This window comes from Oncorhynchus mykiss, chromosome 8 (assembly GCF_013265735.2).
Source record: "Oncorhynchus mykiss isolate Arlee chromosome 8, USDA_OmykA_1.1, whole genome shotgun sequence".
Taxonomy (NCBI): Eukaryota; Metazoa; Chordata; class Actinopteri; order Salmoniformes; family Salmonidae; genus Oncorhynchus; species Oncorhynchus mykiss.
In genome coordinates this window covers 17,824,641-17,845,207 of record NC_048572.1, presented here as the reverse complement: position 1 = coordinate 17,845,207, position 20,567 = coordinate 17,824,641, and the positions used below count along the sequence as shown (strand labels likewise).

General features: G+C 43.1%; 2 protein-coding genes across 2 annotated transcripts in view; one reads left to right on the top strand and one right to left on the bottom strand.

Moving 5' to 3' along the window:
• Positions 1-9,656: 9,656 nt before the first annotated feature.
• LOC110529517 (5'-nucleotidase domain-containing protein 1) overlaps positions 9,657-20,567 on the top strand; it is a 79,299-nt gene continuing 68,388 nt past the window's right edge. The window contains exons 1-6 of the mRNA XM_021611761.2: positions 9,657-9,972; positions 10,639-10,730; positions 10,989-11,060; positions 11,255-11,364; positions 11,567-11,646; positions 11,778-11,859. Of these exons, the coding sequence (XP_021467436.2) occupies positions 9,880-9,972; positions 10,639-10,730; positions 10,989-11,060; positions 11,255-11,364; positions 11,567-11,646; positions 11,778-11,859 (529 nt within the window). The 5' untranslated portion in view covers positions 9,657-9,879. The remainder of the gene's footprint in view (positions 9,973-10,638; positions 10,731-10,988; positions 11,061-11,254; positions 11,365-11,566; positions 11,647-11,777; positions 11,860-20,567) is intronic.
• On the bottom strand, positions 11,998-19,772 carry LOC110529515 (collagen alpha-1(X) chain). Its single transcript, XM_021611760.2, has 3 exons — positions 19,621-19,772; positions 18,956-19,094; positions 11,998-14,462 (listed from the first exon to the last, which is right to left on the bottom strand). The coding sequence occupies exons 2-3, from the start codon at positions 19,077-19,079 to the stop codon at positions 12,604-12,606; spliced, it is 1,983 nt and encodes a 660-aa protein (XP_021467435.1). The 5' UTR covers positions 19,080-19,094; positions 19,621-19,772; the 3' UTR covers positions 11,998-12,603.

Below are 20,567 nucleotides of genomic sequence, written 5' to 3'. Positions count from 1 at the left end.
TGTCTGCATCATTTCCAATCCCCAAAATATTTTTTATTTGTAAATATATTATTTTAAATATACCCCTCCCCCTCCCCTAATTGGAGTAAACTAATGGAAAACAATACTTAGGCTTCCACTTCCAGCATATACATACTATATACATATAACGGACAGTATATTTTACATTAGTTATCTTTGTTTGTTTTTACTCCCAGCCTACCCTCAACCCCTCCCATCTATCTCTGAAGACCATCTAGTTTTGGTTTCTGCTGAAATGCCATGTGTGGCCTTTTATATCATTGCATTCATAACAACCTAACCAGTACGAAACTTATATTTGATAAAATAAGCCTAATGTAGCAAAGTAAATGAGAACTTGAACACAACTGGCTTACCTGGTTAAATAAAGGAGCAATAAAAATGTTTGATAGACCTCCATACAATTCCTAACTTCCTGTGATTATTTTTTTCGTTGACAGGTTCTGGGCTGAGTAAAACCTCTCGCTTCGCCTCTTCCTCTCTGCCTGTGTGCACTTTGAGTGATTCCCGTCCAGGGTGTTAACTTATATTTCACCACCTACAGGCAATAATAGCCTACCTGTTTTGAGAAGGGTGTAATTACAGACCACAATTAGGTGCGTTTTCTGATAACAGCGTGTCTTGACATCACCCATTGATGCTCGTCATTGGTTGTTTCTTTCAGCCAGGGACAAGTTATTGACAACCATAGCATTGTACCTAAGTCTAACCCTTTTCCTAACCTTAACCTAATTTTCCTAACCTGCCATGTTAATTATCCTAACCTGCCAAGTTAGTTATCCTAACCCACACAACCAGCCTCAGGATTTCAATGGCCAAAAGAGGCCCAGTGAAATGAATTATGACAATATATTTTCGAGTTATTTTCATTAAATAATCACATACACACAGTGATTTACTAGACATGCATTGATGATTTAAAAAATAAAAAGACTGCAAGGGAGCTTTAATTATCTAGCCTAACTAATTAAGGCTACAACTTTTTAAGAACTGCTTTACCTGTAGGCATTAAGCAAGACTTGATTAAATTCATCTTATTCAATGACTCAATTGAATAGGATGAATAGCTTTTATTAAAAATGTGATTAATTATTTAATATTATAAATAACACTTTTAGGCAACTTGCATCTTTGGGTAGCCTTCCATATGCATGTTGTCAGTATGCTCTGGTGTCGTGCACGTGTGACCCCCATTTGAAATTCTCCACTCTTCGGCTAAAGCATGTATATTTATTACATGTACTACGGCACACCGGGAAGCCTCTGGCACAAACCTTTTGTGCACATTCTGCATCCTGCGCACCTACACCAGATATATCACTGATGCGGTTGATAAACAATATCAAACTATAGATACATAATTCATAGACTTGATTAACTAAAATTGTACAATATTGTCCGGTTGTTGGAGGAATCCTCCAATGCATCCCCTTGCCTTTTGTAACATCCCACATGTTTCCGGAGAGATAAATACAATGGCTATGTTCCAGAGTATCAACACGACTGCAGTCGACTGCTGACTGACTGATCAACAAATCACCTTGCATCATAAGTAACAACTCATTATTATTTTTAAATCAGTCAGTCAGTCACAATTTACCATTTACCATACATTGCATTGTTGAGCCTCTCGAACACGGCCATTGCCATTGGAGGCTGCAGACTCGTCATTGATTTTGGGCGTGTTCAAGCAGATAACTTTTGTCAAGTCGGTGACTGTCGTTAGTCGCCATCTTCCAAAGTGTGTTGCATTATGGGATAAAAATTGTCCAACTTGCGCCATGATGACTGTGAATCTTACAAGAACCATGTGATCAAAGGTCATAAAGTTGAACCATGTGATCAAAGGTCATAAAGTTGACTGCAGTTGACTGCAAATTTCTGCAGTTGCTCTTCATCAAATTCATCCTGCAGCCAGCGCAGGTTTATTTCGACATTACAAAGAAAAACTTTAGAAACAATGGCAACACTACCATGTTGCATTGAGCCTTGGTGTTGGACAACCACATCTGCGTCTGACTGTTGCAGATGCACCTCCCCAACGTTACGCTATAAACACACCGACTGCATCCTGGCATCAATGCTGCATAACATTTTGCGCAGATAGGCAACTATACTGATGCAGGTACCTTTTGCAGATGGTCACATGCGGTTGGACACATGGAGAGAATCATGTTCGCAGTATCCTCAAAACCGTGTCTTTTTGACAGCCTCTGACAGCTACAGGAACATAAACACAAAAAATGCTGCTTGGAGACAACTCCACGATAGTAGGATTGCCAGGTCAGTTTAGTAGTGAGCTTGTGCTAAATGTGGCTAGTTAGCTAGCTAACCTAGCTTATGTGTGTGTGTGTGTGTGTGTGTGTAATAAATAATATAAATTATGCTAGTTACTACCCCTGTTAACTTGCCCAAATAATCATGTTTGAAAGAGTGTGTGTATAAATAGTAATTGGTAGATGGTAGATACTACTGTACCACTGATAATTGTCAGATAACCGTGTGTGTACAGTAGGTGACATGTCCATGATAGCTATATAAAAACTATAGTTATGTTCGGTAATGTTTTGGCTTATCATGTTCATGTCTATGTAGAAGAAGACTGTAGGAGGAAGTGGAGAGGACTCAGGGACAGGTATCAGAGAGAGAGAGAAGGGCAGAGAAAGAGAATATGTCTGGGTCAGCAGCTTCAGGCCAGCAGCCTTGGCGCTTCTGCCACATTCTTTCTTTTCTGGATACATTTATTGTGCCTGGGGCATCGAGTGGCAATTTTAAAGCCAGACCCCTTACGTCATCCACAAGTGTTGTCGCCACTGGTGCATCAAGACCCTCTGTCATTTACAAGTGAGACCACCGCCTCCACCGGTGCAGCGAGCCCCTCTATGTCATCTAGTAGTGCGACCATCACCGGTGCAGCGAGCCCCTCTATGTCATCTAGTAGTGCGACCATCACCGGTGCAGCGAGCCCCTCTATGTCATCTAGTAGTGCGACCATCACCGGTGCAGCGAGACCCTCTATGTCATCTACTAGTGCGACCATCACCGGTGCAGCGAGACCCTCTATGTCATCTACTAGTGCGACCATCACCAGTACAGCGAGACCCTCTATAACGTCTACATCATCCACAAGTATGATCACCACCGGTGCAGCCATGGAAGATTATGAAATGGAGGAAGCACCTCTGGATCTATGACCACCTGAGATTATTATGACCCTCACGGAAGTGAACCCTGAGGACCTTGAACAGGATGTGGCCGTGGAGACAAACAAGGAGAGTAATGAGGATAGAAACATGGAGACTAACGAAGAGGTACAACGTCCCACAAGGCGCCATTGGCGGTACCAGCCCCGAGATCCACTCAACTCATTTCAGCAGAGGCTCCTCCAAGCCGTCGAGAGGGATGCAACCAATCCTGATGCTCACTGGAAGGATGAAGAGACCCTCTTTGCCATGAGCCTGGTGCCAACCCCGAAGAGGCTGCATCAGCAAAGAAAAGCAGCAGTCAAGGTTAAAATTCATCAGCTGCTTTTCGATGCCAAGTTCAATGGTATGTTTTTTTTCTCCACACCACAGGTAGTGTCATAAGAATTGCAAAAGATGAAGTAGGTCATTTTTACAGTATACTCATGTCGGCCATGTCACGTAGGGTAGGCCAGAAGGCTATACTGGAAAACCTAACCTCTATCAAAATAGATGGCAGAGTCGCAAAAGTTATTCTGTGCAAGGGTGTTTATTTACACAATACTACCATCAAACGTATACCTTATGGGACAGCTAAACACACTGCTGCCCCATTCACAGCTCAATCCAAAATGGCCTCTCCATGAACTGAAAGAGAGGCTCCTTTTGTAGGGCTAGCCCCTCCCCTCAGAACAATTAACCCTAATTAATTAAGCAATTACTTTGTCAAACCTACATTTTCCATTAACTAAACATACTAAAGGATATACATTGCAACATGTTTTTAAATATCACCACAAAACATTTACAACATTATATCACTACTGACAGTGTCTTTCAATATGCACATTGACATTAATGAGCCATTTGGGACAGGCACTACAAAGTCAGCCCAATTCCTTTTGCTCGGGTCCTTATCCAGCATACCTGGAAGCTACAGAGATAGAGAGAGGAACAGAACAAACAAACAAACGTGCTCATCCACAACATAGATAAGTATAATACAAATTACTTATATTAAATATGAACATGGCCATAAGTGTGAAATGTATGTACTAAGACAGAGAAGTTAACTTGTGTGTCGACCCACATTGTTACCTTATCTGATAATGGAGCAGGGAGGAGTGATGAATGTATGCGTGCGTGCGTCAAAGAACCAAATGCTGCCCGCGGCCAGTGACGGACTTCTACGTCACAGGCTAATTGGTATTTCAGATCAAATGATTAATATGAGGCAAATATATAGCTGTTGTTTCTGGGTTAGAAAATATCCTAAAACAGTTTGCTGTCTAAATATTTGCCTGTCATATTCATCTTCTGATCTGAAATACAAATCCCATGAGTAAACAGCAAGAATTACCAACTTTAACACACTGTTCCACTATTTATGCCACTAAGTACACTTTACAAGCAGTATTTAGTTAACATAAATCTCACGTTTTATGGTGTTATATTATGTAATGCTTGTATGTGTTGTTTTTCTCTTCCCCTCCAGAGTTGGAGTCAATGTAGCCGACAAGCTCACAGGAAGGACAGGAAGAGGAGTTGTCTACTTTTTGTTTTGTCCTTCTCCTCCAATGGGATTTTCCAACTGTCCTTATTCCACTTACTATGTCCTTGTTAGTAGTTTCTCAATACTTAGGATATCATTCATTATTAGTTGCACATAGATTGCAAGAAAATTGACTGAATTGAAACTGACACACTGGAGAATTCAGATGCTCTTGTTTTTCTTTTACAAGACTAAAGGTGAAATGTGTGTTTACCTGTATTGTGGCTACACATTCACTTTTAGTTTTTTCAGACACACACGTCTCCTCCACTCCTTTCTGAACCTCAGATCTCCAGTGCCCTGCCCTCTCGCTCTTTATGGCCATGTCTGAAGTTCCCCTACTATGTCTAGGCTTTATGAGTAGTCCCTGTATCTGTCTGCAGTTGTGCCAAAAATACATGCTCTTGTTGTTCTCTTACAGATTATAGGCTACACATAATTTTTTGTATTTTTACATGCACACAGCTTTACTCCCAAATTTCACTTAAATATAACTTCCAAATGAAAAGAGACAAGGAGACATAAAATAATTAGGGAAAAATGCTATTTTATGGACAATGGTTGATGGTTCTTAAAATAACCTTAGTGTTAAGGGGCTCTAGAAAGAGCTGTTTCACTCCACGGCATACTGCCATGGGACTTCACCTGCTGGTGATGACAAGTAGGTGGTCAGCTTCTCCCTCACCTGGAGTGCCTGTCTGGGGGCATGTTGGCACCTGCCCTGGTGACATCAGGTAGGTGACCATTTGGCGTGCCTGTCTCCATCTGGAACGGCTCCTGGAATGACCTCGGCAGGTAGTTGTGGAGAACACATGTGGCCTTCACGCAGGCATCGATATTTGAGGGGCTGAGAGCAAGCACTCTCCGATACATTCTCCACCGGGCTGCCAGAATCCCAAAGGTGCATTTAACAACTAACCTTGCCCTGGATAATTGTTTGTTAAAGATCCTTATAGGCTTTGGCAATGACAGCTGGCGTCCTGTCTCATGAGGTTGGGTCTCAAGGGAAGGCCTTGTCACCGACGAGGGAGTGGAATCTCCAATGTGCCATCCTGCCTGGCCAAAGGCAGAGTCCCACCATCACTTCCCGTAAGCACCGACATCGATTGGCACAGAAACGGTAGAAGGCAACTACCTAATTCCAACATGGTGTAACAGTCAGATGTCTGTTTTTGTCTTGTCCCGTGTATATAGTGTTTTCTTCATATATATTTAATCTATATTTTTAATCTCAATTTCCATCTACAGATTGAACATACTCTCCCGCCTCACCCAATGTGGTACAGATCTGCTATTTTGTTATACTTATTTTTTTCTTCATTTAACTTGGCAAGGAAGTTAAGAACAAATTCTTATTTTCAATGACGGCCTAGGAACAATGGGTTAACTGCCTTGTTCAGGGGCAGAACAACCGATTTGTACCTTGTCAGCTCAGGGATTCGATCTTGCAACCTTTTGGTTTCTAGTCCAACACTCTAACCACTAGGCTACCTGCCACCTCAGGTTAGTGGCATACTTTAGAACCGGAACCCCCATCAGAAGCTAGCCAGCTTACTAGCTAGTAGTCAGTTAACCACTGCTAGCGGTCATCACCGTTAACTCGGACATCAGCCAGCCTCAGCCCGGTCAATTCCTGCCAGTCTGCACAGATGTGGTAGACTGCTTTTTCTCTACCACATCTCCGGATTCCTACTGTAAGCTCTGAACCTTTACACCGGATCATCGCTGCTAGCAAGCTGCTATCGGAGTGGCTACTCCTGGATAATGTCTCTGTCCCGACGCAAGCACCAGTTAGCCTGGAGCTAGCCTTGAGCTTAAACCATCTCTCGGCTAGCAGCAGAGATCCATTGGCCATTTCCTGGGCTACAATGCCTCTTTTGCCAATTGGCCTGGGCTCCTTTACTGCCGACACGGAGCCCCGCCGATCCATCACGACTGGTCTGCCGACATAACGGTCCGAGGGGGTTTCTACAGGCTCTTCCGTTGCGACGTCCCCCAGAGGCCCATCACTCGGCTACACATGCCTTTTCCTAATGTCAATATGCCTTGTCTACTGCTGTTTTGGTTAATGATTGTCTTATTTCAAAGGGGGAGACACTCTAGACCCAAACTGTTATAGACCTATATCCATCCTGCCCTGCCTTTCTAAAATCTTTGAAAGCCAAATTAACAAACAGATCACCGTCCATTTCGAATCCTATCGTACCTTCTCCACTATGCAATCTGGTTTCCGAGCTGGTCAAGGGTGCACCTCAGCCTAAAATCTTAAAAAATATCATAACCGCCATCGATAAAAGACAGTACTGTGCAGCCGTCTTCATCGACCTGGCCAAGGCTTTCGACTCTGTCAATCACCGCATTCTTACCGGCAGACTCAATAGCCTAGGCATCTCTAATGACTGCCTCGCCTAGTTCACCAACTACTTCTCAGATAGAATTCAGTGTGTCAAATCGAGGGCGTGTTGTCCTGACCTTTGGCAGTCTCTATGGGGGTGCCACAGGGTTCAGTTCTCGGGCCGACTCTTTTTCTCTGAATATATCAATGATGTCGCTCTTGCTGGTGTTGATTCTCTGATCCACCTCTACGCAGACGACACCATTCTGTATACATCTGGCCCCTCTTTGGACACTGCTAACAAACCCCCAAACGAGCTTCAACGCCATACAACACTCCTTCCGTGGCCTCCAACCGCTTTTAAATGCTAGTAAAACTAAGTGCGTGCTCTTCAACCGATTTCTGCCCGCACCCTCCCGCCTAGCATCACTACTCTGGACGGTTCTGACTTAGAATATGTGGACAACTACAAATACCTAGGTGTCTGGTTAGACTGTAAACTCTCCTTCCAGACTCACATTAAGTATCTCCAATTCAAAGTTAAATCTAGAATCAGTTTCCTATTTTGCAACAAAGCCTCCTTCACTCATGCTCCCAAACATACCCTCGTAAAACTGACTATCCTACCGATCCTTAACTTCGGCAATGCCATTTACAAAATAGCCTCCAACACTCTACTCAGCAAACTGGATATAGTCTATCACAGTGCCATCCATTTTGTCACCAAAGCCCCATACACTACCCACCACTGCGACCTGTAAGCTCTCGTTGGATGGCCCTCACTACATATTCGTAACCAAACCCACTGGCTCCAGGTCATCTATAAGTCTTTGCTAAGTAAAGCCCCACCTTATCTCAGCTCACTGGACACCATAGCAACACCCACCTGTAGCATGTGCTCCAGCAGGTATATTTCCCTGGTCATCTCCAAAGCCAACACTTCCTTTGGCCGCCTTTCCTTCCAGTTCTCTGCTGTCAATGACTGGAACGAATTGCAGAAATCACTGAAGCTGGAGTCTTATATCTCCCTCTCTAACTTTAAGCATCAGCTGTCAGAGCAGCTTACCCATCACTGTACCTGTACACAGCCAATCTGTAAATAGCATACCCAACTATCTCATCCCCATATTATTACTTACCCTCTTGCTCTTTTTCACCCCAGTATCTCTACTTGCACATCATCATCTGCACATCTATCCCTTCAGTGTTAATGCTAAATTGTAATTATTTAGCCTCTATGGCCTATCTATTGCCTTACCTCCCTACTCTTCTACATTTGCACACACTGTACATAGATTTTTCTATCGTGTTATTGACTGTATGTTTGTTTGTGTAACTCTGTGGTGTTTTTGTCGCACTGCTTTTGCTTTATCTTGACCAGGTCGCAGTTGTAAATGAGAACTTGTTCTCAACTGGCCTACCTGGTTAAAAAAGGTCAAATAATATTAAAAAAAAATCTACAACAGCACAACTGAATTTTTATTTTTTGTAATTTAATGGGGCAAGTCACTTAAGAACAAATTCTTATTTACAATGACTGCCTAGGAACAGTGGTGTAACTGCTTTGTTCAGGGGCAGAAGACAGATGTTTACCTTATCAGCTCGGGGATTCAATCTAGCTACCTTTTGGTTACTGGCCCAACGCTCTAACCACTAGGCTACCTGCCGCCCGCAATATGTACCCTTGCGAACCTGAGCACGGTGGAGCCTGGATTACTACATGTTTCCCGGCAATGGAGCCAAGACAGTTGTGGAAATTCCACCTCTCCAGGAACTCGGCAACAATGGCCCTCCAGTCTTCCTCCTTGGTGACAGGCATGTATTCACCTACAAGACAGTCCCAAATGGTTTGTGCCACAGAGGGGACAATGCCTGCCACCGTGGACCATCCAACTCCAAAGCTGAATCTGATGGTCCTGTAGGAGTCCCCTGTCGCCAAGAATCTGAAATATAATTCAAAAGAATTTTCAATATTGTCTAACTTAATATTCCACCCACACATTCTATCTACTTATATACCTACCTCATTACAGTTTATGCTCTACTAATTATATTGTAATACTCATCAACCATCATTAACAATGCCTTGAAACAGTACAAATCAGTCTATGACTGTATCAATAAACTGTAGCCCAGGCCAACTCTACTTGTAGATAAAAAGGTGCTGTCTAGAACCTAAAAGGGTTATCAGGCTGTCCCCATAGGAGAACCCTTTTTGGTTCCAAGTAGAACCCTATTCGGTTCCATGTATAACTTTTTCCTCTATTATAACAGATCCAACCATCTGGAGCAGGTGATCGAATTCGCTTCGGTCCAGACGAAAGTAACCTCGAACGTTTTTGGATGTCTTCGAATAAATAATATGTATGCTGCTTGGCAAATAAATAAATAAAATATGTAAAGAAATTACGCAATCAAACTGTTTTTATTATGTAATCCCACATTTATTTACTGGATATGTGTGCAACAAAAATTCAGCATTCACATTTTGCTACTTTCTGTCAAGTCTACGCATACAATTTGATGCATACATTCCATGTATCGAACGTATGACCTACACAGAACACACTGAAACGCAACGCTGCAAGGCAAACGCAGCGTTCCATTGGAAATTAAAGCACTTCTGGTGTCCAAAACGCAAAAATACAGTCGGTGTGTTCGAAGCGTACTCATCGGCTTTCGCCTGCAGTCGGTTGCTTCAGCCTAACCACGCAAACGAGCCCATTGATTGACAGTAGTGTGCAGGAGTGCACAGGGCAACATCCTTGTTTTCCAGCATTTTCGTTAAAATGACCGAATATTTTTCCCTTTCAGATTGTGATGTCATTGGTTTTGATTTGGACCACACACTCTGTCGGTACCATTTGAAAGAGACCTCCAGGGTGAGTTTATTTGTAGCTCACGAGCTAAAGCTAACGTTGCGTGCTGTTCTTCGCATTTCTAACAGCACGATACAGTAACAATGTAGCCGGCAATTGCTACCAAGTAGCCTAATGATTGCATGCAACATCACCATCCTTTCCAACTCGCAGTGTCAAGTCAGACATTCACGGTTCGCTGCATTTCATCAATAGCTCCTACTCGTAATGTATTACGAAACGAATGGAATATAAAATACTTCCTACATGGTGTTCATATGCTAAACGTTGCAGTCGAATTGCACGCGCCAAAACCTAAAACGATATTGTTGTAGTGCAGGGGAATCTTTCTCTTTTGCAACATGAAATAGCTAACATGACATGTATAAGCAATATGCTAGCAACAACAGATTAGCCAGCAGGCCCTTAAGGTATCTGGTATGAGTCACGTCTGTGTGACATCTGACTGCCAGCTGCAGAAAACCAATGGCATCCTCTGTGTGGAACGTAAATGACATTGAAGCCATGACTTTACAAATAGGTTTAATGCATACGAGGCAGCTCCATCGTGGTAGCTGTCAGTACAGTACAGTGTATATGTATTGTACAGTAATACATGTTCAGTGTCACTGAATGTTCACCCCACCTGTGGATAGATTATAACAGTGACCCTTTTGTGCCTCTCTGCAGCTGATCTATGAGAGCTTTACCAGGTATCTGGTGGAGCATAAAGACTATGACAAGGACCTTCTCACACTGACCCCTGCTACCTGGGATTTCTGGTGAGTCACTAGCAGCAGCAGAATGACTGAATACAATCATCCCTTCCTCTCTATGCTGTCATGAGTAATGACCGTGGTGTGCCCTTGTAAATTCAGACTACCCCATTTTCAGGTTGGATAAAGGGCACTTTTTAAGCAAAAAGGAAGATGCTGAATAATGCTCACAGATTCTTATTGTTATTGCGTAGCATAGTACATGGATCAACATGCGTTTTCTTTGGCAATGACCACTATGAAATGTCTATTCTGTATGTCCAGTTTCAAGGGCTTAGTGGTAGACCTTGAGGATGGAAACTTGGTTAAATTGGCGGAAGATGGAACTGTCTTACGGTAGGTTTACAGTTAATGATACAGTTAAATGCATGCCGTGATATTGGTTTCTGTTAATATTGATAGGAAAAATGCCTGTTTTGAAGTGTTGGTACAGTATGAATGTACAGTATTTGGGCACGCATGTCTTTTTGTTACTCTTTCCACCCAAAATAAATAAAACGCCTGACTTTAAACCTGTTTGTTTTCATTAGAGCAACCCATGGGACCAATAACCTCAGAACAGAAGAGATCATTAAACATTACGGTCCAAAAAGGGAATGGAACCACTTTAATAGCCTCAATACCACATTTACGAGATCTAGTAAGTCTTAAATCTTGAATCTGTGTGACCCCTTCCTTTTTGTTTGTGCTTTTTTGTTTGTTTGTAATGCAGTTGAATGTTCATGATAATGCAATCTCCTGAAAACATGGGCCTTTTTCTTCTTACTTTATTTCCAATTTACAGAGTGGTGAATGATTGGATTGTTTCTCACAATAAATATATTCTGTTTTATTCTCCGCAGCAAAGTACTATTTTTATGACAACTATTTCGATCTACCTGGGGCTCTTCTCTGTGGAAGAGTTGTGGATATGTTGCGCAAGGTAAAATCTATTCAAATCAATGTTCATTATGATAGTTAATGTTTACACATTTGTTCAAATGAAACATATAAAAAACAACAACATATATAAAGCATTTAATTTCAAGAACATTATTTTGTTTTGGTCAACAGCGTGGGAGTGAGGTGAATTCAGACTTTTGGAAAGACATGGTCGCTGCCATCGACCACAATTACAACACATCAGCATTCAAAGGTAGGTTGATCACTTATTTTAGAATCAATCATTTTCCGTTGTTGAATCACTAATTTAATTGGCCGTATCAGTAGGCTCAAAATCAAACAATATTTTCAATTTCCTACCGTACTGTCACAAAAAAACAAGACAAAAGCATCAGTTTCAGAACTTCGACTTTATTCTTTACTTTGGTCAGTAAGTTAAACATAGCATAAATGCATCCTCAGGCATAAAGTTGTTGTTGACATAGTACATTTTTGAATGACTGTTTTTCATAATGCGTGTAACAATAATACACTGCTGGTTTGTCAAAGGTTTGTTACAGCATTGCAAAAAAACAAAAACATGATTTCCTTTGCATGTATATTACAAGACATTTATTAAACACTTTGAAAACAAAAAATCTGCTGTAAATGTTGCAGGCAGTCAAAGAGCACCATTTTGTGTATTTTCAAACTTTTTAATCATTGTTTGCTGAATACTTGTGCAAATAGGGAATAGTGATAAAAACCATTTAATTCCTAAATTATATTCTTCCCCTGAATTTATTTTAATGCTTCCATGAACTGAATGCCCGTCTCAATGGAATACTTCAGAAAATTGCTGCTCTTACTTTTTTAGCTTTTTGTAAGACAAATTAACTTGTAGAATATTACGTACATTTTTTATTCTACAATGACAACCAAATCTCAATGGAAGTTGTAAACTGATCTATTCTTTAAGTACTTTCTTTAAGGTTTCAAGGTTTTATTAGTGTCTGTATCACGTTGAAGCAATCAGGAACCCAGAGAAAGAGCAGTGAACATTGTCGGCAGCGAAGACACCATTGGTCTCCTCATCAGGGACCTGAATGTAGACTTGGTCATGGGCATTCAGCATAAGTACAGTGCTGCCAGACAACTGATCCAAGAAGCCCTTATTGTACTCATCGTATGAGAACATGATTGGCTCACCATTTTTGTACAGTGCCACCAATGCATTAGCACCATTGACATGCATATGGTAGGAGAAATAATAGAGACCTGGTACCTGGCAGGAGAAGATGCCAGTCTGGGAGTCATAGTGCTGCTCACCATTGTAAATAATCTGGTTGAACTGAATAGGTGATCCCGCTGAAGGGTAAGCCCTAGTCAGAACAGCGCTGAAGGCAGACATAGGGGCCTTCATCATCTCATGATGAGGCATCATAATCTCATGGGACTTTATGGGCATGCTCTTCTCATGATGGTAGACCATCTCACCAGGGGGACCAGGTGGGCCAGGAGGTCCCATAGCACCTGGGTTACCATTGTGACCTCTGGAACCAGGAGCTCCAGGTGGACCCATGGGACCAGAAACTCCCTTCGCCATCTGGCCAGCTGGGCCGGGTGTGCCGGGAAGACCGGGGTGACCCTTAAGACCTGGTTGACCTGCTGGACCTGAAGGCCCCACTGGTCCTCTTCCCCCTGGGATACCGTTCTCGCCTGGTTTCCCAGGTCCTCCAGGTGTGCCTGTGTGTCCCTTTGCTCCTGGAAGCCCATTTGCACCTGGAGTACCTGGAGCGCCAGTATGGCCCTGACCTCCCTTATTACCCTGATGTCCTGTAGCACCTGTTGCACCAGGAGGTCCTGCTGCCCCGGGGATACCTGACTTCCCTGCATAACCCTGATGTCCCTGATCTCCCTTGGTTCCCTTTGCCCCAGGAGCTCCCACCATGCCGACATCACCTTTAAGTCCCTGAATACCTGTCTCTCCCTGGAATCCTCTAGCACCCTGGGGACCAGCTGGACCCGTAAGCCCAGTAGCACCTGTTGCCCCAGTGTAACCTGTTGGCCCTGGCTCTCCTTTTTGACCAGTGGTTCCGGATGTACCTGGTGATCCTCTGTCTCCTGGCATGCCATTAGCTCCTGGTTTACCAACTCCTGGCATGCCAGGTGCACCTGGTTGTCCAGCATGTCCCTGGGGACCTTTAGGTCCCATATTTCCAGGCATACCTGGACTGCCATTCTCACCTGCCTTTCCTGGTGCTCCTACCCCAGGGTTTCCATTGTGGCCCTTTAGCCCTGGCAGACCCATGGCCCCTGGAGCTCCATCCCTACCTGGAGTACCTGACTTTCCAGGCTCCCCGGGGTATCCAGTGGCACCAGACTTACCAACTCCAGGTAGACCAGGCATACCAGATGGTCCCATTGGTCCCACTGCACCATTTGCACCTGGTGCCCCATGAATACCAACTCCCTTCTCTCCCCTTTGTCCTGGCAGACCAGGGATACCTGGATGTCCTTTAAGTCCGGGCTCACCCCTTGGCCCCATGCCGCCGGGCAGACCGTGTGGGCCTGGTTTGCCAACAGAAGATTGTCCAGCAGGTCCTGGGCTTCCAGGGGAACCGGGAGATCCTCTTGGACCCATGGCGCCAGTTGCGCCAGTATGGCCCTTCTCACCAGGCATGCCATTACTACCTGGTTTCCCAGGAGCACCTGGGTTGCCAGGCTTGCCAGCTGCAGAGTATCCAGCAGGTCCGGGGGTCCCGGCTGGGCCCTTTGGTCCGGGATGTCCCATGCCACTCTTGCCGGGAGGCCCAGGGGGGCCCATAGGTCCTGGCTCACCAGGGGATCCTGGAATACCTGGCTCCCCTGCAACAGCTGGGTAAATGGATAAGTATAATTACTTAAAGGTGAAATAAGCAGAAATCACTCTGCTATTTTCTGGTTGCTATAATTCTAATAGTTCAACATAATTTCAGTTTGTGACAAAACAGCAGTGTATAGTGTAGAGAATCATTGTACCATCTAAACCTCTGTGAAATGTTTTCAATAACCACAAATATTGTTTTTTCAGCTGTTTAGAAGCTGATGTACAAAACCGAAAGGGAAGCATAGAAGACCTGACCAAAAATGAGAATGATCTATAATCTATAAATGATCTATAATTTATATGTGAATTTGGTCAGGTCGCCCAAAAAGTTACATATTGTGGCTTTAAGATGCAGTTAACAAGTACAGTCAATTGGTTTAGATTCAGGATCTCTTTTTTTCCCCCATCTCAATTAGGTTGTTTTTGTTTTTCAGGAGTTCATTTTATTTCACTCAAGGTGAACTTAGACACTTAGTCCATTGTCTGCTATCAGAGTATTCTTAATTGAAGAGTTGAGTCCACTTTCTTTTATTCTTTAATGCATCTGAATTCTTTGTCTTTCATTTTATATGTTGATGTATTCTCAGTGAGGCCCCAAATGGATCTTAGATGTTTTAGAAAGCTGATGACTGATATCTGTGCCCTATTTGTATTGGTATTGAGGAACAACATGCACCAGTCATGTTGTTTTTTGCTATTGAGTCCTGTTGCAAACATGTAGTGGCGGAGGGGTTTCCCTGATCGGATTAAACTACTATCTCTCAGATGTCCATCCTGTGCAAATAGAAGTCATAAAGCAAAGTATGAAATTATAATCTCTTGAATTAGGCTTGAAAATGTAACATTTTGCCTCTGCTTGTCATTGCTCTATATACACTACATTGTCAAAAGTATGTGGACATCACTTAAAATTAGTGGATTTGGCTATTTCAGCCACACCTGTTGCTGACAGGTGCATAAAATTGAGCACACAGCCATGCAATCTCCATAGACAAACATTGGCAGTAGAATGACCTGTACTGAGGGGCTCAGTGACTTTCAACATGGCACCGTCATACTGTAGGATGCCAACTTTCCAACAAATTGTCCAATTTCTGCCCTGCTTAAGCTTCCCTGGACAACTGGAAGTTCTGTTATTGTGACATAGAAACATCTAGGAGCAACAACGGCTCAGCTGCGAAGTGGTATGCCACACAAGATTACAGAGTGGGACCGCTGAAGTACGTAGCGGGTAAAAATCGTCTGTCCTCAGTTGCAAACTTCCTCTGGAAGCAAGTTCAGCACAAGAACTGTTTGTCGGGAGCTTCATGAAATGGGTTTCCATGGCCAAGCAACCTCACACAAGCCTATGATCACAATGCCAAATGACGGCTGGAGTGGTGTAAAGCTCGCGGCCATTGGACTATGGAGCAGTGGAAACACGTTCTTTCTAGTGATAAATTACGCTTCATCATGTGACAGTCTGACGGACGAATCTGGGTTTGGCGGATGCCAGGTGAACACTACCTGCCCCATTGCATTGTGCCAACTGTAAAGTTTGGTGGAGGAGGAATAATGGTCTGGGGTTGTTTTTCATGGTTCGGGCTAGGCCCCTTAGGAAATCTTAACGCTACAGCATACAATGACATTCTAGACAATTCTGTACTTCCAACTTTGTGGCAACAGTTTGGGGAAGTCCCTTTCCTGTTTCAGCATGACAATGCCCCCGTGCACAAAGAGGTCCATACGGAAATGGTTTGTTGAGATCAATGTGGAAAAACTTGACTGGCCTACACAGAGCCTTGACCTTTACCCCATCGAACACCTTTGGCATGAATTGGAATGTCGACTGTGAGCCAGGCCTAATCGCCCAACATCAGTGCCCGACCTCACTAATGCTCTTGCGGCTGAATGGAAGCAAGTCCCCACAGCAATGTTCCAACATCTAGTGGAAATCCTTCCCAGAAGAGTGGAGACTGGTAATCAGCAAAGATGGGACCAACTCCATATTAATGGCCATGATTTTGGAATGAGATGTTCGACTAGCAGGTGTCCACATACTTTTGATCATGTCATGTATCATTGTTAAGTCAAGTTCATTTCTCCCTCTCTTTGACCACTTGCTTGTCAATTGGTTCCTTTGTCCTTTGCTTTGGTATTCCCCTCTGAAACACCACAATGCGATTTTAAACAACAGAGTAAGCTCTGTGATTTATGGAGGGAGGTTGTGGGAACGGACTGCTTTTACCTAGGGTCATCTTGACAGCACCAGTGGTCTGAGGAGATGGTCAGATAAACACTGGTGTACATGTACAATGCACAGCATGTTGCGACTATATTAGACTACTGTAGCCAGTTATTTTAGTTTAATTTACTCATACTATGTTGAGCCCTTTAATTTCCCAAGTTGTCTGTAGTGCATGGTATGGTTTGTGGTCCTCCAGTTGTTGATGAATGTGCTTCACCTTGAAACCTTTCCTCCTCTTTGTTAGTGTGGAATTTGTGAGGCAGTACAGGGTAGGACATATTAGGGTACAATGCAGGCCATATTGGGATATAATGGTTTAAATGGGTGGCATCTGGTCTAAGTCCTGAAATGCTGACAGGATACTTTTATCCCTGTCTTTGAGAGGTCAGCCCACAATACCTCAACAATTTCCTGAATCCATGTTGTTTGTATGCCCAAAAGTAATTAACTACTGAAAACACTACCAAGATTTGAATGTAGTTCAACCGCCTCTAAGCTACTGTTAAATTTAGTTAAATTACATATAGTTCACTATTCCCCAACACTGTCCTCAAGTAATGTGTGGTGTTGTATTGCCATGGTGTAAAGTACTGATACAAAATCAGAACATTTGGTTACACATTTGGAACATTTGGTTACAGTGAACGAAGTGGATTGGATGCACTATTTGTTGAAAAACGTGTTTGCCTTTTCCTGCTTTGGAATAGCACTTTGAGAACAAAACGGCGAGACAGGGCTGTAATTTGAAAGCCACTGAGGAGTAGGTTTGAAACCCCAGAAGAGCAGAATGTGTCAGAACTGGACACTTTGGCAGCCAAGTCATACCTCAGAAACTGGGAGGTGATGGTACTCACCACGGTCATCACAGTGGCATAGCCAGCTGTTGAACCTTGGCTTGTCTAGTCTGAATGGTTTAGGCCTAGATCACGTGTCTATTGTCAGCGTCAAACCATATATATTTCTATATGTAGGCTATGCCATGGCTCTCACATTGTAACGTTATATAAACTGAGGATGCATATTTGAGATTATGTGCAATTTTGTATACTCTACTTTAGGGTGTTTGTTTTGAAGTATTGAGACAATTTAAGCACACTACAAAGTGGTTTGTTTGGGAGTGCAATGTGGTAACATCTGTTTTCATTGTTGACTTGTGGAAAAGTATTCTATTTATATGTCAGAGGCCACCGGCCATAAAAACTGCATCAAAACATCTTCAACAAAGCTACTGAGTGCCGGAGTCTGGTTGAGCGGCAACACTTGACTCCGGACCACATTCTTGACAGAATGGTCTGATCTCTTCCATTTTGTCAAGCCCCACTGTCTTACCCTCTCTACTTTCCCCGCTGTCTTCTGAGCTTTCTCCTGAAGAGAAGATAGTAGGATATTTAGCAGGATATTTCAATATTTGTCAAGAGTGAGATATCTTGGAAGCAGTGTTATGTGGCAGCTGGTGCATGTTGGTGTTTTAACAAGGCATACAGAAGTGATAATTGCCCCTGGCTCTCACTTCTACAGAACCTCTGTGGTCTGACTGTCAGCACCGTTGCAGCCAGAAGAATAGTTGTTATCCTAACTAATGTTTATTATCCACTTTCTGTTGATGAACGAGTGTGTCATGTCTTGGGAGCGTGGAAGGATGCATGGGCCCATGGTTTCCTATTGCCACCACAGCTATGGTCAGGTGAAAACCCTCAACAATATTGACTGAGACATTGCCTCAGGTCCCATCAATACATCTGTTACTGGTTCCCTTGTTAAGGATAATGTGCTATCTGTTTCATAAGATTACATGTTCTGTGTAGAGTGTTTTACTAGAAACTGTTAACTTCCACAGTGATGTATTTTTTTTGTTGTAAATTAAAGTAATGCTGGATATTCTGCCATTTTAAATTAATTAATTGGCTAAATAACATTAAACTGGTTGGCTAATTAGTAACTTTTTAAAACAAATATTTTAACAAACCATGCTTATTTGTCCATATTACATATACTTCTCACTATTCTGTACTTAAAGTCCCATTTTGGTAAAACTAGGAATTCAAAACAGTCATGTATCTTCCAGGTTGACATTTTTATTCTCTGGCCAAGAGTTTTTCCTAGTCAGGTGGTGAAGAAAAACTCCTGGTCCGACTGACAAACCTCTAGTACATTCTAGAATTGGAATGAAACCTTCCATAAGCTTTCCACCAAGAGAATGTACTGCAAAGCTGATGTACAAAATATATTTTACAACAATAACATGCTGATAGCCATGAAGATGTTGAGACTTACTTTGGACATGGCTCTTGGTAGGATACTGCTGCTTGGCTACTTTCTGTACATGGTAATATCTCTCTGGCGTTGCCACGGCCAAGGCCACCAGGAGGAGGAGAACACTTGTCACCCTGAGGTCCATCTTGTAACGTTAAACCTGCATGAAAGAAATGTAGAACATCAGAATATTTTCAGACATTCTATCAGTTTGTTGAAATGTCAATGGTCTTCAACATACAGAGACAGTGGCGAGACACACAGTACCATTCTATAGCAGGGCCTGCACAACAGCAAACTAACATTTCTGAGTCAGAATTACAAGAAACAAGCACAGTAGGGAACATTGCAGACTCCCAATCTTCAGTCAGATATCCAGAGCTACCTCAGTCTGTTATGTATGGGTTGTCCCTTCCCCACCGTCAAGTGAACCATCTCATCACAGTGATGATTAAGACCCGTGCTACGAGGAACACTTGAAGCTAGACACCCCCAGAACCCTCTACTTACACCTGATCCTCAACTATGCACCCAACTGACTCCCCCCAAGACCCCAACATCCTCCTCCATGGCCCCATACACACTGTACACCTCACAGCACCAGAAACAGAGGGCCACTCACGAGACACACACACACACACACACCCAGAGAGCAGACCAGAGAGAACAGGCAGGGGTACACCTACCAGCAGAGAAGACTTAGGCTCCAAAAGATCAGTGGGGGTCGGGAGGCTGCTGTCCCGGCACGTTGCTGTATAGTCCTTAAGTCTGGAGGTTAAGTCTGAGCTGGCTGCTGCTACCCAGGCCACTGGGCTCAGGGTATTTATACCAAATCTGTCTCTAACATCACCCACAATCGACCTAGTATAGGCGTCCCGCCCCGTTGTGATGTCAGCTTTAATGAAGGGTGCCATGTCTTCAGAGAGAGAAGGCATGTCACTTCAGGATGATAGTCCTCTCCATAGCATTTAAAAACCCCACAGCTCCCTCCCTCCCTCCCTTGCCCCATTCTCAATGGAGCAGCACGGAAAGAGATTTAACTCCGTGTAGGAGACATTTTGATATTTTTGAGGGTATATGTGGTTTGTAAGTTCAAGTCGTATACAGAGCTATGTGGGTATAACTTTTTTCTGGGATGTCTTTGACATCTTAATTCCTGTGTTTTTGATGAATTCTAATAATAACATAAGTGTTCCCCTCTTTTACCCATTGATGCGTATTTTCGACTGCTCAAAAACAGGTGCTGGGAAATGGCTCTAGGACATTACATGTTTACATTTTACCCTGGAAAAACGTCTATACTTGAGCTTTTTCCGGTCACCCCATGCAGTCCCTCTGTCAGGGTAAATAACAACGTGAATGGCCCAGACCATTGAGTCCTTATGGCAGGAATTTCCAGGCAACAGTGTAGTTTCTGCCTTGTGCACGCAAACAAATATGAATATATTGCTCCCTTGCAGGATTTTAATGTCAGATAGTGTATTGTGGTAACAAAATCAATACGGTATGTCAGCTTAGTGAACTCTGGTAAACATTAGTTACATTCATAGCCATGCTATTTTATTCACTGGAGAGCTAGATTGTTTTAACTGTGTGTGGTGTAGAGTGCATACAGCGGTACTATGCCTCCACT